Below are 16,615 nucleotides of genomic sequence, written 5' to 3'. Positions count from 1 at the left end.
TGTTCATCATTCTTTTGACATATTTATATGTGCTGGGTTGACCTTGGCTGCCAACCCCCCCCCCAAGTTGCTCTCTTGCTCCTCCTCCTCAGCAAGACAGGGGAGAAAATAAGGTGGAAAATCATGAGATAAAGGCAGTTTAATAAGAAAAGCAAAAGCTGTGCATGGAAGCAAAGCAAAAAGTGGAATTTATTCAGTACTTCCCTGTAGCAGTGCTACATATCAAGGTGCCGCGATTAGATCACTGGTCGGCCCGGACCAGGGAAGAGACAGATAACACACATGGTGTGAGTGCCAACTCCGTCTTTTATTGCGCAGTTAATTCCTTTTATACTAACAACGGTAGGTGGGATTACTGATATGTCATAGGGAGGCGACGACTAGCCTTCTACCTTTCCGTGACATCGCGAGATCTTCTGAACGCTGTACCCTACACTTCCCATCAGCAGACAGATGTCCAGCCTCTTCCTGGGAAGCAGATCCGCATTACATGTAGCAGTTGCTTTGGAAGACAAATGTCATAACCACAAATAGTCATTTCTCTGTGTGTCCTCTCTACCTCCTTACCCTCAGCTTTTATTGCTGAGTGTGATAGATACTCTGTGGTATGGAATATCCCTTTGGTGACTTTGGTTAGCTATCCTGGCTGTGTCCCCATCTAACCCCTTGCCCAATCCCAACCTACGACACTGTGAGTGCACTGCTCAGCAGTAGCCAAAATGTTGCTGTGTTATCAATGCCATTTCAGCCATAAATCCAAACACAGTGCAATACGGGCTGCTGTGGGGAAAGTTAACTCCAGCCCAGCCAGACCCAGTACATTGCTGAAGAAAGGATGCTGAGCTGTCAGCAGTTTACTGATTCTGCTTCTTTTTAATCTTTGAGAGGGTCTTAAGTGTGTTATGCAAGAAACCTCAGTGAAGACAGGTAATTTTGAATAATTTGAAAGGTATATAACAAAGGACAGTAAGTTGAACATGAGCCAGCTATGTGTGCATACTGGTCTGAGGCAGAGCATTGCCAGCAGGTTGAGGGAGGTGATCCCTCCCCTGTACTCAGCACTGGTGAGACACATCTGGAGAGCTGGGTCTAGTTCTGTGCTCCCCAGTACAAGAGACATGGGCATATTGGAGTGAGTCCAGCAAAGGGCCATGAACATGATGAAGGGATTGGAGCATCTGACATATGGAAGGAGGCTCAGGGATGATCTTACAACTGTGTATAAATACGTGCGGTCAAGAGTAAAGAAGGTGGAGACAGATGATTCTTGGCCGTGTCCTGTGCCAGCAATGGACACAATACAGGAAATTCCATTTAAAAATGAGTAAAAAAACTTTACTGTAAGGGTAGTGAAACACTGGATCAGGTTACCCAGAGAGATTGTGAAGTCTCTGTCCTTGGAGATATTCAAAACCTGGCTGGATGTGGCCCTGAGCAGCCTGCTGTGGTTGAATCTGTTCTTAGCAGGGACAGTTGGACTAGGTGATCTCCAGAGGTCCCTTACAACCTCAACCATTGTGTGATTCTGTGATAATGAAGATGTATGATCACTTTGAAACAACTGAGCTGTTTTGCCTGAAGTTGGAGTGTAGTTGTCATAAGGAGGTCTGAGGTTGAATTCCTGTTTATAAAGCAGCTATAGGTAGCTTGATTATACCAAACTAATTTGCACAGAATCATAGACTCATTTTCAGTTGTGAATTTGGTCTCTCTGGTTATTATGCTTCTGATTGAGAATTATTTCTTGTTTTGTGGCCTGTGTTTCAAATTATTTTACCACACTGCATTTTTCTCAAAGCATTTCTTTATGTCACCCGTCTCTCTGGGTCTCATATTTTTTTCTGTACACTTCTTTTATATATATACGCAGCCTGAGGAACAAACAGGAGCAACTGGAGGTCCATGCCCAGTCAGAAAGTTATGATATCATAGGAATAACTGAAACATAGTGGGACAACTTATATGACTAGAGGATTGTGGTGGATGGCTATAGGCTGTTTCCTAAAGGCAGGCAGGGAAGAAGAGGAGGAGCAGGAGTCATGCTCTATGTTCAGAAGAACCTAGAAAGTATAGAAATCAACTATGGTGATTATGGAAGCTCTATCGAATGCCTCTGGGTCAAGATCAGAGGGGGCATCTCCAAGGGGGATCTAACAGTAGGCATTTGCTACTGACATCCAAACCAAGAAAATAAGGCCACTGAAGCAATATTTGAGTCACTTAAGCAAGCGTCGGGTCAACAGAGCCTGGTTCTTACGGGTGACTTCAACTACCCAAACATTTGTTGGAAGGACAATACAGCAGCTCATATGTCATCCATAAAGTTCCTGTAATGCGTAGAGGACTGCTTCCTCATACAAATGTTAGATGGGCCAACCAGGAATGAGGCACTGCTGGACTTGCTACTCACAAACGAAGAAACCCTGCTTTGTAATATATATCTTGGTTAGTGATAGCCTTGGCTGCAGTGATCACGATATTGTGGAGTTCGGGGTCCTGCTGAGCATGCTGAAGGTTAGTACTAAGACAAAGGTTTCAGATTTTAGAAGAGTAAGCTTAGCTCGGTCAGAGCTCAGTTGGGAGGGATTCCATGGGAAGCTTCCATGGACAATAAAGGAGCTAGTGAGTGCTGGGAGTTTTTGAAGAACACTCGACTGGAAGCAGAAAAACAGTTCACCCCCTTTAAAGGTAGGGGAAGTAAGTGGAGCAAAAGACCCCCTTGGCTTAACTGTGAGCTTCTGAGTCTGCTCAAAACCAAGAGAAGTGACCCAGAGATGGAAAAGTAGACAAATACCCAGTGAGAACAAGGGCATTGCCAGGGTGTGCAGAGATGTAGTTAGAAAAGCAGAAGCTCAGCTCAAATCAAAATTGGCCAGAGATGTCAAAAACCACAAGAAAGAATTCTTCAGGTATGTAAACAACAAGCAGAAACAGAAGGAAAATATTGGCCTGCTGTTAAACAGGAGAGGTGAATTAGTCACCAACAACACTGAAAAGGCAGAGGTTCTCAACACTTTCTTCACCTCTGTCTTTAACAGCACTGTTGGGCCCCAGGCCTTGGGGACAAAAATCCAGGTTTATGCAAATACAGACGTAGCGTTGGTGAAGAAGAGTTGGTATGTGAACTACTACAGGAGCTTGACACCTACAAATCGAGGGGCCCTGACATTATCCAGCTGAGGGTGTTGAGAGAGCTGGCTGGCATCGTTGCGAGGCTGCTCTCCATAATCTTTGAGAAGTTGTGGAGGTTGGGGAATGTCCCAGAAGACTGGAAGGCTAATGTCACCCCTACCTACAAGAAGGGCTTAAAGGAGGATCCAGGAGGCTATAGGCCCATCAGTCTTGCTTCAGTCCCTGCAAAAGTTAGGGAATGGATCTTCCTGGGGGCTATCACAAATGAAAAGAAGCACATGATTGGGAAAAGCCAGCACAGATTCACCAAAGGCAAATTGTGCTTCACAATCTGATCGCCTTCTATGACAAAGTAACCTGCTCAGTTGATGTGGGGCAAGCGGTGGACATTGTCTACTGGGATTTCTCCAAGGCTTTCAGTACAGCTTCTCACAGCCTCCTCCTGTAGAAACTGATGTGTTATGGTCTAGAAAAGTGGTCCATGTGGTGGGTGGGGAACTGGCTGACAGCCCGCACCCAAAGGGTGGTGGTAAGTAGTTCCTTTTCAAAATGATCCCCCCAGGGATCAGTATTGGACCCAATGCCTTTTAGTGTCTTCATAAGTGGTCTGATGGCAAAACATAATGCAGGAGTGCAGCACAGGCTGGGATCTACCCGGCTGGGGAGCAGCTCTGTGGAAAGGGACCTGGGGGTCCTGGTGGACAACAAGCTCAGTATGAGTGAACAGTGTGCTGCTGCAGCAAAGCAAGCCAACAGGATGCTGGGTTGGGTCAACAAGGGCATCACCAGCAGAGAGAAAGTCATTATCCCACTCTACTCAGCACTTGTCATGCCACACCTGCAATACTGTGTTCAGTTTTGGTCCATGCTATGCAAAAAGGATGTGGACAGGCTGGAGAGCATCCAGAGAAGGGCGACAAAGATGAGCAAAGGAATGAGAAGCCTGCCATATGAGGAAAGGCTGAGAGAACTGGCTTTGTTCAGCCTTGAGAAAAGAAGGCTTAGGGGAGACCTTATTGTCATGTTCCAATATTTAAAGGGTGGCTACAAAGAAGGCGGATTTTAACAAGGAGTCACGTGGAAAAGACAAGGGGTCATGGATACAAGTTACTCCTGGGGAGATTCCGATTGCACACAAAAGGGATATTTTTCACAATGAGAACAGTCAGTCATCGGAATAATCTCCCCAGGGAAGTGGTGGATTCCCCAACATCAGACACTTTTAAGAGTCAGCTGGAAAGGGTGCTGGGCCATCTTGTCTGGACCCTGCTTTTCCCAAGGAAGGTTGGACCAGATGATCCTTGAGGTCCCTTCCAACCTGGTATTCTATGACTCTATGATTGATTCTATGATTCTGTGATAGGTACATGTATATGAATATGTGTGTATATATGTGTGTGTATATATATATATTTTTAATTGATAGAGTTTTATAGAATAAAACAGTTGGTATAACAGCACTGAGAAGAAATTTGACTTATTTTTCCCTCCCTCTAAAACTTTAGGTTACGTTTTCAGAAGGACAGGCCCTGTCCACAATCACCCTGACAATTCTTGCAGACAGTGTTGCAGAGCTTTCAGAGACCGTGGAAATCACGCTTACCCATGTTACCACTGTGGGTGTTGAGGATACCACAAAAGGAGCTGTCATCGATGCCAAAAGAGCAAGAGCTGTACTCACCATTTTACCCAGTGACTCTCCACATGGTGTGATTGGGTGGCATATGGAGTCTCTCTTTGTTAAAATCACAGAGCCAGAAGGTAAGTCTGTTTCTTGATTCTTAGGGAAAAAATAAATGTTTTTTCAAAATCACCATTGTTGAAGCTGTAACATTGGTGTTTTTTATATATATATATATATATATATAAAATATATATATTTCATATATATATATAAAATATATATTTCATATATATATCTCAGCATTTTTCTATTAAAAATCGTAGCAGAAATATCCTTCACAATATGTAATTATGCTATTTCATACATACATTTTATGCTGTATTTCACATTGCATATATCAACATTATCCAGTCATTTTTGTTTAGGGGGTAAGCTATTAAAGTCTTGGCATCTTCTGTTGCAAATCACCAATATGTAAAATACTTCTGTTGAGATAAAAAGCCCAACTTGCCCATTTAATGGGATTAATATATTGTTTAAAATAACTTACATAGAAAGACTTTCCTCAGGAATTGGGTCAAAAAGTAAAGCTTTTTGTTCAGTGGAATAGGGGAAGGAAGGAAGCAGAGCAAGAGTGAATTCCATTTCAAGAAAACTGAATTGCGGTTTTTCTGCTTGCCAGCTGCGTGTTTGATTGGTTTTCCTTCCAGGCACCAATTGAAATTGTAAAGGATCTGCCAGGCAGTTGGCCAGAGGCGGGCTGCCACAGTGCTCAGGCTCCTGAGCTAGGCAGCTGATTGCTCTGGCATCCTCTACAGCCTGGTGGTTTTTCAGCAGCTGCCTGATGGGCTATTCATACTTCAAAAGCCCAATTGAGATTTCCTGCCAATTTAACATTCCATCCATATTAACAAATAAAATTTAAGAAAAATACATTTTCCATCAGAATATTATTGCAGATAAAACCTCCTCACCCATTCTATTTTAAAGTGAATTAGTGTTGCCCCTTTTTTAGCACCTGAAGGTACTGTGAAGGGATTCTGTTGGTTACTTACATACACACACACAGGCATTATAAATGTTTATGCTTTGAAGTTAGGATTCAAGGCATGTTCTTAGGTTTCATTTCTTGCACAGTTTCTATTCCAATCTTTAGATGTTGTATTTTTCATAAATTAAATACAGGTGCTAACTGTGAAGTAGTATCTAGTTAATAGAAGTAACAGAAACTAGTCTGAAGTACAAAGCCTGTTGCCTTTTAGCTGTTTCTATTTTCCAGTCATAATTCCAGCACATTTAGCCAAATGCTGTGTTTGGTGGTTTATTGGACAAAATTGCAAATCTGCTTTCCCAAAAGGGATCTGAGCCTGACAGATAGAAGTGTATCTCATTTTCTTCAACATTTGAGTTAAGGAAATGTAAAATTTACAGCCAGAGTGACTGCCTCCAATGCTGCTTTCTGTATTGGAATCAGTAGTGATCTCCTGGGCATGTAAAGGCCAGGCAAATTGGTGAGATGGGAGTTTTGAAAGAAAACTGAATAAAAATGTCAATGTTGATGTAACAGTTTATGTAATAAACATTTAAAACTGTAAATATTCCATACTTTATTCATCCTCTAGATCCAGTTTTAAAATGCTTTCCAGATGTACACACTTTGTGTTGTGTGTGTTTACACCACTTGTATGTGCTTATTTGCCTGAGTCATTGAATTATCCAAGTATTGTTATGTGGCTAAGCAGAATTGTAGTGGGCTCTAGCAAGCAGCTCCAGTACAATTAGGTGCGCTGAAAGTCAAGCAGGGCAAGGGTTAAAACAATCATGTCTTGATTTTTTTTCCCCTCCTTGTTACAGGGCAAGTGAATTCAACTACTCTTACTTTACAAATTGTTCGAGAACAAGGGTTTGTTGGAGAGATTGCGATTCAGCTGAGTGCCGCGCCTAACTTTGAACTCCCTCTCTCCAAACAAGCAACAGAGAATGAGGATTATATTCTGGAAAAGACAACAATCATTATGGCAGAGAATGCAACAATAACTTCTGTCGTAGTCACAATTTTGCCTGTGAGTAGTCTAACAACAACTTTAGCTAATAATGTCTTTTAAGGAAAGGGAAAATGGTACTGTTTCTATACCAGAAGTAGGATTTAGCATTCTAGAAATGGCTAAGGTGGGATTCTTGCCTCATCAGATGGTTGTATATCAGTAGGAATTGCAGCCATCTCTTTCAAAAAAATTTGAGTACTCATCACTGGGAATGAACCAAATTATTTCTTTTGTTGTAGTCCCAAAATTAGTGAATAATAATGACAAATGAAAAAATTATAAATGTCTTAGGTGCTTGCTGGCTTTTCTGCTTGTTGCAGGTTTTTACAGAGGATTTATTTTACTTCACATGCCTCTTAAGAGATTTGTTCTGTAGTTCAGGAAATGTTAATTTTTCACCAAAAAAATGTATATTATTTAAATATATTCAGAATGGAGGTATTGCTTTTCAAGTTCTGGCTTAGTTTCTGAAATCTAGCCACCCTTCTTATAGATAGGAGAAACAAGTGACAGCCAGCAATATTTTCCACCATTCTTACAGATCTGGAATCTGACTGCCAACTTCAGTTTCTAAAGCTCAGCAAAGGTAGTCTTTTTCACCTTTCATATGGTGTGAAGCAAGGGATTGGTTATATGGTCCCAAAGGCTGAGAATTTTTCAACAGTAAGCAACCTACAAGTAGTCAGCTTCCTGCATGTATTATAACTTAGAGTGTTTTATTGAAAAAGTGACATTTAAAAATATTTTTGCAGGACAATGTTCCAGAGTTACAGGAAGGATTTATAATCAATATTACTGATGTGCAACTGGTCGATTCTCCTACTGGAGGTCAGCCAAGTGTGAAGAGGCTTGGGTTAGAAATAGCTGAAATAACAATTGAAGAAAATGATGATGCCAGAGGAGTATTTAGTTTCAACGTTACAAAGGTAAGTATATCTGAATGAAAAATACTTAAAGCAGCATTCCAGGCAGAGAGTCTGTGTTTCCAGACCAGTTTTTGTAGTGTTCTAATAGGGTTTATGACACTGAATTTTTCTGGATAAAAAGGCCAGATACCAGACAAACAATTCCTTCTTAAAAGGTTCTTCACAATTAATATATGAAATTTATCAGGGAGCTGGCAGTGCTAAAACTGGTGTCATAGAATATTCTGAAGGGACCTCAGGAGGTCACCTAATCCAGACTTCTGTTCAGAGCAAGATCAATGCTAAATTCAGACCAATTTACAAGTGCTTATGTATTTCTTCATTTATTTTTACCTGCAAGTCAATATGCAAGGCAGGGGGCGGTGGGGGGAAGGTTGTTGTGACACTCTCCAGTTTCTTGTTGAATTTACAGGATGTAACTGGAGCTGTTGCTGGTTATGAGGTACCACCACCACAGAATATACTGAAACTTCCAGTTGTTCGCCAGGCTGGGAGGTTTGGATCAGCAACTCTGTATTGGGAAGCCATTCATTCAACTGCTAGCTTTGAAGACTTCACACCATCATTTGGAAACCTTACATTTGCCGATGGGCAGGTACGTGCTTGCTGAAAGTTTAGCTGTCTCTGGGTCACCAGTTTAAGAGTTTCTCATGTTTTCTTCCAGCAGAATTTGCTTCTTTTTACTGAAAACATTTTGTTTATAGCCTTATGTATGTGAATGATGCTGCCAGTTTCAGTTCTTCAACAAGGAAAAGCAGAATGTTCATAAGCATTGACCAAATAGTGTTGTACGCCTTTGGTACCTCCACAAGTGAAAACATAATTTCTAATAATGAAGCCTGTTACACTGAAAATTTGTAACATAAGCTCTCTTCTCTATAAATTCTCAGAATAAGCCTGTATATTTTCTTAGCTGTGTTCTACTTGTAGTTTTAAATTTCTTGCTGCCCCTGACAATACTTAGTGTACAGAAGGGGTTTTGATTTCAAGTGAAGAGAACTGGTCTTTGGCAAATAGAAGGATATACTTTGCGAGCAGAATTTTGGCTCAAGTATGATATTGTCTACCTGCACTTTCTACTGAGTACCAAAGCAGAACAGTCTGCTGTTTTTAACATACAAGATTTACAATGATGGATTTAAAAACCATTCTTGAAATTTTGTTATTTCATTATAAATATACATGTATGATAAGAACTAAGCACAACTGAACAATGTGTGTTTATCTATTATTAGATAAAATGTACCTATTTTAAATTTCAGTTTTTTTCAAGCAATTCACAAAATATTATAAATGAAACTTTGTTGCTCTTTTTTTTAACAATTTCTGCAGGCTACAGGAGAAATAGAAATTACAATCATAGATGACAGTGAAGTTGAATTCCTTGAGATATTCAAGATTGCCCTGGTGAGGGTAACAGGTGGTGCAAGACTTGGGCATGACACCCTGGTAACTGTTGCTATTCCACCAAATGATTCCCCTGTTGGAGTATTTGGGTTTGAAGAAAAGAATGTGAGTTTGATTTGGATTGCACTCTTTTCTATTAAAGCTGGATAGTGGGTTTGTGTCACTAACACATAGCGGATTTTGGTAAGCCTTCATTGCAGTGGAAGACATGACTCCATTGAAAGGCGTATTAGTGCTCGTCTTCATCTAGCTGTGTAGGATCGTAACAACAATGAAAGTGCTGCTGCATAGATGTAGATTTCTGCATGACTGAATCAATTTAATTCAGTATACTAACAATTCAGGACGTCTCAGGTAGGATTTTTGGTATCTGTTGAATATTAAAATGGTTTTGTAATACTCTGTATTACTGAAAGTAAATTTTGGAAAGAAATTATGAAACATATCTCATCTTAGTCCTTACCAGTGAATGATTCTTCTGCTCTCCATTTTGCTGATGCTGTGCCTGCTTGTGACTCATTGTCTGTAATTGTTTTGAATCATAGGGCATACAAAAATAACATGAGTGACTAATCTTTGCTAGCAGAATTCAACACATTTCTTACATCTATTATCTTCCTGTTGATGTTCACTCTTGTCCTTATTTTACGTTGTCATTGATAATGTTTTTTGTTGTTTATCTCAAGTCAGAATCAATGCCTTTTGCTACAGCCTTTCCTACTTCCTCCTTCTCTTTCTTCATCAGGTAACAGTGAAGGAACCTCAGATACCTGATGACTCTGCTGCAGTTGTATTGCTCACTGTAAGTCGAAGTGAAGGAGGACGAGGAGCCGTTAAAGTGCTATGGATTCTTGAGGAAGCAGCCAGATATGATCTGACCCCTCTGAATGGTACCCTTCACTTTAATGAGGTATTTCTGATATTGAACTAAATTATTTACTATTGGATTTATAAATACTTTCTTCTTCTTATGTGTGTTTGCATGGTTGTTGTTACGTGTTTATAGAAATAGGGGGTTACTAAGTATTATAACACTAGAAAAAGGCCAGTTTGAACTGGTGGGGTTAAGAGTATGCAGTGTTTTTTCAAACAGAAAAGGAGAGCTGACATGCTCCTTTTAAGGCAGCATAATGTAATCATCAGGAAGATAGACTCTTCACATCCGAATTGTTTTTACAATTAAGAAAGAGGAACAAAAATGTACTGAATATGAAGAATGATTACAGAAACATTTATTCCATTGCAGTATCAGACAACTGAAAAAGAAAATTGATATTGAAAGGGTGAGAAGGTTAAATGAATGCTCAAAATTTGCAGGTTTTAAAAAATAAATAATAAAACACCCTGGTGACTTTCAAACTGGACAGTGTGATTTGATTTCTGTTTCATAGCAAGTTAAAACTCTGAAGTAGGAGCTGCAATATTGGATATCGTCAAGCTCTTGTTGTTATCTTAATATTGTTCTTTTATAGTCTACTCAAAATATTTAATGAAGAAAAGTGTTTTAACATAAAGTATAATCTATCCTGTCCGTACCAGGCTATTTTGCATTAAATAAATAGGCATACCGTTTGGGGTTTTTTTTACTTTTAATCAGCTGGAAAATAGCTTTTTTGGTAAGACCACCAGTATTTGGCAAAGTTTTGCTATCTTTTTGCTGTCCTTTGTCTACTGATAGGCCTGAACATTGTTTTTTTATTCCTGAAATTCTTATGTATGCATACGTGTAAGAATACAAGTATGTATGCACGGTGTACTAAAGTTATATGATATGTACCTACTTTTTTTCCTATATTCTTATTTTAAGCATTTGCTACTGCCCACTGACAAAAATGTGAATTAGACAGGAATTTGCTATGACCTAATATAGCTAATCTTAATAATGTTAATCCTTAGAATTTATGTATTCTATTGAATATACACTTTCTGATGGAAAAGATTTTGTATAGAAAGTTTCCTCTAAGTTGAAAACTTCTATGTGAATACAATTTCATAATTATTTCAATCATTCAGTCAAAAATAGCCAGGGTGTTTTTGGGGTGGCACACAATGTTTGAGAGATGATTTTTCCTATTTATTAATCTGTAAGAAAACATTTCAGTCAGATCAGAAATGTCATATTTAAAAAAATATTACAGAATATATCAAGCGTATGCATGCTTAACACTTGATTTGTTAAAGAAAAAACTTTTTTATAATACCATGTTTTGTTTAGTTTCACTTAATGTGTATATATATATCTCTCTATCTATCTGTCTTCTGGTCTTTACATGATGCAGACTGAATCCCAGAAGTTGATTGTTTTACATGCGGTACAAGATGGTCTACTGGAGGGGAATGAAACCTTTACCATTCAGCTAGTCTCTACTGGTGATGCAGAGATATCCCCTTTAAATGGTAAAGAATTAATTAATTACAGTCTATTTTGAGACATTTCATGTAAGAATTCTAGTAAGTCTGTTCATATTGTTTTAGTGTACAGTGCTTATATATTTTGTGTGCAGCTAGTTGGTAGCTGTTCTAACTGTCAGTCTTTTTCCCTAAGTTGTTTCCTTGTCTGAAGAAATCAAGGAGAATTTTAGATCATAATTTTTCATTCTAAATTAATTGTTGGTGTAGACTTTTGTGTTCAGATAGTTAACATTGTCCATAAAGAATTCTTTAACAAAAAGAAGCAAAAACCAAAACCAGGTTCAGACCTGTAAGAATCATAGAATAATTTCATTTGTAAGGGACCATCCAGGGGGGACATCTAGTTGAAAACCTTGCTCAAGGAACGGGAGACTTCACAATTAAATCAGGTTGCTGAGTGCCTTGTCCACTCAAATACTGAATATCTCCAAGGATGTGAATTCCATGGGCTCTATGGGAAGGCAGTGCTTAACCACTCATGTCACAAAATTTACAAAAGTTACCTCATTAGTTACATTTTCATTTACCATGAGAAGCTTTGTTCTGTTCATAGGTGTGGCAACCATCATTATTGTGGGTGATGAAGGAGCTTCTGGGGTAGTTGGGATAGCCCATTCATCCAAGCATGTTCTGATTGGAGAACCTTCAGGAAATTATAATGGAACTGCTCTTATTAGGTGGGTACATCACTCATTTTTCCGAAGGAAGGGCAACAGCTCAGTTTCAAAAGCTGGGAGACTCCACATTTGGCAAGAATTTCTTGAATGCTGCATTTCATTATCAGTTCTAAAATCAGAACTATTTTTAAAATTAGATGCTTGTTTTTAAAGAAGCGCAGAAGATAGTACCTATGTGTCTTTTCAGTATTACTGGGGAGCTCTAAATACTCCTCTCAGTCCTCCAGTTTTTTACACTGTTGATGCATTAAAGGGAAGAGGATTGTAATCAAGGGAAAAGGGGAAGGGAATCAATGACATTTGAAGATGCTTTTTGCTTTTCAGGATTCGGTTCAGGATTGGTGCCTGAACTGTATTTCAGTATATTGCTGTGATGGCTAGCAGAACCAAGGGGCAACCGGTTTTTCAGTTGAAACAAGATGAAATTATTTCACTGCATTCAGTCAACTGAAAACAAGATGAAGAAATGGAGGTTACCATACCTTCTAAGGGTATTGTAAAAAACAATGATAACACTTTCCCTTGGTGAACCAGCAAATATAAGCAACAGAACAGCTTCTCATGCTGCCCTGAGAAGCCCAAAAGACAAAGTGACGCTTCGTGCAGCAGTAGCTGATCATGTAGTAGATCATGTTCGGTATAGACGAATTTTTGCCATGATTTAGTTCACCAAGGCTGATGTCATGAGTAGGATTAGGCTCTAGGTTTTTAGACAAGCAGCAGACAGAACATTTCTCAAGCAACCTTATAGTAGTATTCTAGTGTTCTTCTGCCTTAAAAACCAAATTGCCTCTGGGCATTATCCTTAAGTCCCATTTCCCTTCTGTTTTTCATGTCTATCTCCTGAAAAGCAGAATGGAACCAAGAGTGCGTAGTTTTCAGCCCCCACCTTTGGGCTATTTGTGCAAAAAACCTTTAAAGCTCGCTCTGTAAAAATACAGATCAAGATGCCTCTCAACACAGGGAAATTAAACAGAACTGCAGAAATGTTATTGCCCTGAAGAGGAAATTGTAAAGATCTTAATAGTGACTTAGTACATTAAAACTCAAGCTTCACAGTGCTGATAACATCTTTCATGCACAACAGTATGGTATACTGTCTGTCTCTGGATTGGATATCAAATATTAAAGGTAGAAAATGAAACCTGTGTTTGTGTTCTTACCTGCAGCTTGATACGTGGCCCAGGGATTTTTGGTGAGATCACAATATATTGGAATATAACACCTCCTCATCATACAGAATTTATTGAGACATCAGGGACCTTGACAATGCGAGATAGGCAGTCTGCAGCAGTTGTTCTAATACAGGTATATGAGAGATTTTACACCAGTAGCTATTACAAGTACTTCCTTTTATTTAGCTGGTGTCTTGGTTAGAAACTAGTTATACCTCTCTCCCTGGAAATGGTTTAACTCCTTTTAGCTTTCACTGATTCTTCTCCGTAGGCTGTAGATGACAACCGACCTGAGGAGAAGCATTACTACCAGTTTCAACTAACTGGAGTCAGTGATGGGGGACTCATAAATGAATCTAGCAGCACAGCAAATATTACCATGGCTGCCAGTGATTTTCCATATGGAGAGTTTACATTTTCACGTGAACTACTGCAAACAACAGAAGAAGAAAAATGGGTATTAGATTAAAATTCCTTCTTATGTAAAATATTGATAGATACCAATATTGTTGCTATATTTATGCTTAACTTTAGGAAAAAAAAAATCAAAGATTTATTCTGCATTTATCGTAGCACAGTCTCCAGAATGGCTGTATGAGGCTTTTGGAGTTTTTTAATGCTCTGAGAAAGAAGGCTGTCTGCTAAGTTACATGTACTCTGTACTTATTAAAGCAAATTGTTGTTACCTGGCAAAACCATTGAAAAGAAGCCTTTAGAACAGTCTCCTAAAGGCAATTGTAACTGAAAAACAAAGCCATTTTTTAAAGAAAATGTCCTCTTTCCCTCAGGTTAACATCACTGTTGTGCGTTCCAGGGGATCTTATGGTGAAGTGCGTCTTTGCTTTCAGATAATAAATGGAACTGCAGAGGAGGGAATTGATTTCACTCCCACAGTAAGGGAATTGTTGTTTGAACCACATGAGGAGAGTAAAATGATTTTGATTGAAATTCATGATGATGACTTTCCTGAAGGTCCTGAAGACTTTTCAGTGATGATTACTGAAGTGGAACTCCAAGGAAGGTAAAGATAAAATTCCCAGTTGATTGATTACAAGCAGAAGAACAAACTGTATTTGGAATTTGATCTACCTGCATAAAGTCACCACTGGATTTCAGCTGTTTTACTATAAAATTTCATAAGACAGCTATAATAGTACTCATAATAGAAATTGGATTTATGGGGAACCCAATTCTTTTAACATTAGTATAAAGATTTTGCTGATTAAGATTTATTAAAGATAAAAGTCCATACATTACATACAAATTGTCAAGTTGCATGAAATTCAAATAACAAAATAAAATGAGAAAGAAAAAAATAAAAATACATATTTCTGTGAATAAACTACTATTTTTGCATATATAATAGTTTGAAAAAGTGTGACCAAAAAGTCTTCAGTGATAAGTGTCAAAAGATAAAAGTATTTGTGGTAATTGACAAATTGTCATACCTGAATCTTAATACTTGCACGAGAATTTTTTGTGTAATTTTCTTTTTTATGTTCTTGCAAGTGGATTTGATTTTACCATAAAAGAAAATGGTCTACAGAAGGATCAGCCTCCAGTAATAGGAAATATCTCCACAGTGCGAGTCACTATAGCAAAAAGTGATAATGCAGAAGGCATCATAGAATTTGATCCACGGTATATCCTTCTACAGGGTAAGATTACCTTAAGTTTTCACTGTGATTTAGAAGATAAGTCTGTGGCTATAGCATCTATTTTGAAATAAAATAACTTTTTCTCAATTATTCCTGCAGTGGAAGAGGATGCTGGATTAATCATGATTCCTGTTGTGAGAAAGCATGGAACTTATGGCTATGTAACAGCTGATTTTCTTTCTCGAAGTATTTCTGCACTTCCCAATGGTGTTGACTATGTCGTCCATAATAATTCTGTCATTTTTTATCATGGCCAGAACGAGACTTTTGTTTATATCTCTATTATAGATGATGAAGAAAGGTAATGAATTTTTCAGATATTTATTCACTAATTTACTTCTGAGAAATCCTTTTTTAGCATGTGCAGTATGCCTGTGTGTAGAATTGGAATTGAAAATCAAATTTCTGCAGTGCTGAAAAATCATCTAAATTTAAAGGCAGAAAAAAGAAGCTCTTGTGAGAGTTTCATAGTTCCTGTTAAATTTTGTGCAAACAAATACTCTTTTAAAATTAGATTATCAGAAATTTTGGGTGTTGATAGTACTGCCGTGAATAATAAAATATTTTGACTTTTTTTTTAAATTTAACACTAGTAGAAGATAGAACGTTATTTTTATTACAGAAATCACCATTCTATGCAAATGGGAGGAATCTTGTACTGTGTGCTTACAGAGGTGATTTCTGTATACCTTTAAACAGATCCAGTTGGATGCATGATTGAATTACTAGTATAGTTTTAATTATTTTTTCTCTCAGATATCACAGAACCTCTTTTTGTTTTTCCACGCAGTGAATTTGCAGAGCAATTTGAAATCCAGCTGACAGGAGCCACTGGTGGAGCAGTCCTTGGGCTCCACCTAGTGAGCCAGGTCACTATTGCTAAAAGTGACTCTCCCCAGGGCATCGTCCGATTTCTCAACCAAAGTCGAATTATTCTTCCCAATCCTGATAGACCCACGGCAGTGTCCCTGGTGCTGGAAAGGGCTGGAAGATTGTTAGGGGAGACACAGGTGGGCCCTGGCTGTCAAAGACTGAATGCTTTCCAGTGACTAGGTCAAAAAGCTCCTGCATTTTCGTTCAAGAGCTTCTTTGTGATTGATTTCTAATAGGATAATTGCAGCTTTTCATTAAGCATGAATTGCATATAGTTGCAGTATAACAGAAAATATTGCTACCCTTTTAATCTTCTCTTTCTCCTCCTGCTTGCTTTCTTTTATTATCATCTGATGTAATTTGTTTTGAACTAGCTCCTTATCCCATTGAAAATATGGTTAATTTCATGCACCACCATTAATTTAATTTAATTCAGTTGAGTTACCTCCTGAAGCTGGTCAAAATTTTTGCAGTAAATATTGAGAGTTTCCTAGATTTTTTCTTTACTCTCTACAGAAAACTGACAAAGTGAAGGTATAAATATGAACTAAGGCAGGCCTTTCACAGTCCTGGCGAATGACTGGAAGATTGGCAGTAAAGGCCATCAGCTCCTCCTCCCCCCCATATAAAAAAATGCCTTGTCCTTCTTTGACTTTTTCTAGAAGTCATCTGAGAAAAGTGGAGAA

General features: G+C 38.5%; 1 protein-coding gene across 5 annotated transcripts in view; it reads left to right on the top strand.

Annotated features, from left to right (window-relative positions):
* Positions 1 to 16,615, top strand: part of ADGRV1 (adhesion G protein-coupled receptor V1) — a 297,036-nt gene that overhangs the window by 92,739 nt on the left and 187,682 nt on the right. For all 5 annotated transcript variants that reach the window (XM_030004616.2, XM_030004613.2, XM_030004614.2 and 2 more), the window contains 14 exons: positions 4,638 to 4,893; positions 6,611 to 6,819; positions 7,554 to 7,727; positions 8,140 to 8,322; positions 9,060 to 9,239; positions 9,880 to 10,044; positions 11,414 to 11,531; positions 12,100 to 12,223; positions 13,393 to 13,531; positions 13,670 to 13,855; positions 14,187 to 14,419; positions 14,908 to 15,056; positions 15,156 to 15,357; positions 15,847 to 16,066. In XM_030004616.2, coding sequence (XP_029860476.1) covers positions 4,638 to 4,893; positions 6,611 to 6,819; positions 7,554 to 7,727; positions 8,140 to 8,322; positions 9,060 to 9,239; positions 9,880 to 10,044; positions 11,414 to 11,531; positions 12,100 to 12,223; positions 13,393 to 13,531; positions 13,670 to 13,855; positions 14,187 to 14,419; positions 14,908 to 15,056; positions 15,156 to 15,357; positions 15,847 to 16,066 — 2,538 coding nt within the window. The remainder of the gene's footprint in view (positions 1 to 4,637; positions 4,894 to 6,610; positions 6,820 to 7,553; positions 7,728 to 8,139; positions 8,323 to 9,059; positions 9,240 to 9,879; positions 10,045 to 11,413; positions 11,532 to 12,099; positions 12,224 to 13,392; positions 13,532 to 13,669; positions 13,856 to 14,186; positions 14,420 to 14,907; positions 15,057 to 15,155; positions 15,358 to 15,846; positions 16,067 to 16,615) is intronic.

The sequence above is a fragment of the Aquila chrysaetos genome, chromosome Z (assembly GCF_900496995.4).
Source record: "Aquila chrysaetos chrysaetos chromosome Z, bAquChr1.4, whole genome shotgun sequence".
Lineage (NCBI taxonomy): Eukaryota > Metazoa > Chordata > Aves > Accipitriformes > Accipitridae > Aquila > Aquila chrysaetos.
This window is presented reverse-complemented; position numbering and strand designations above follow the sequence as displayed.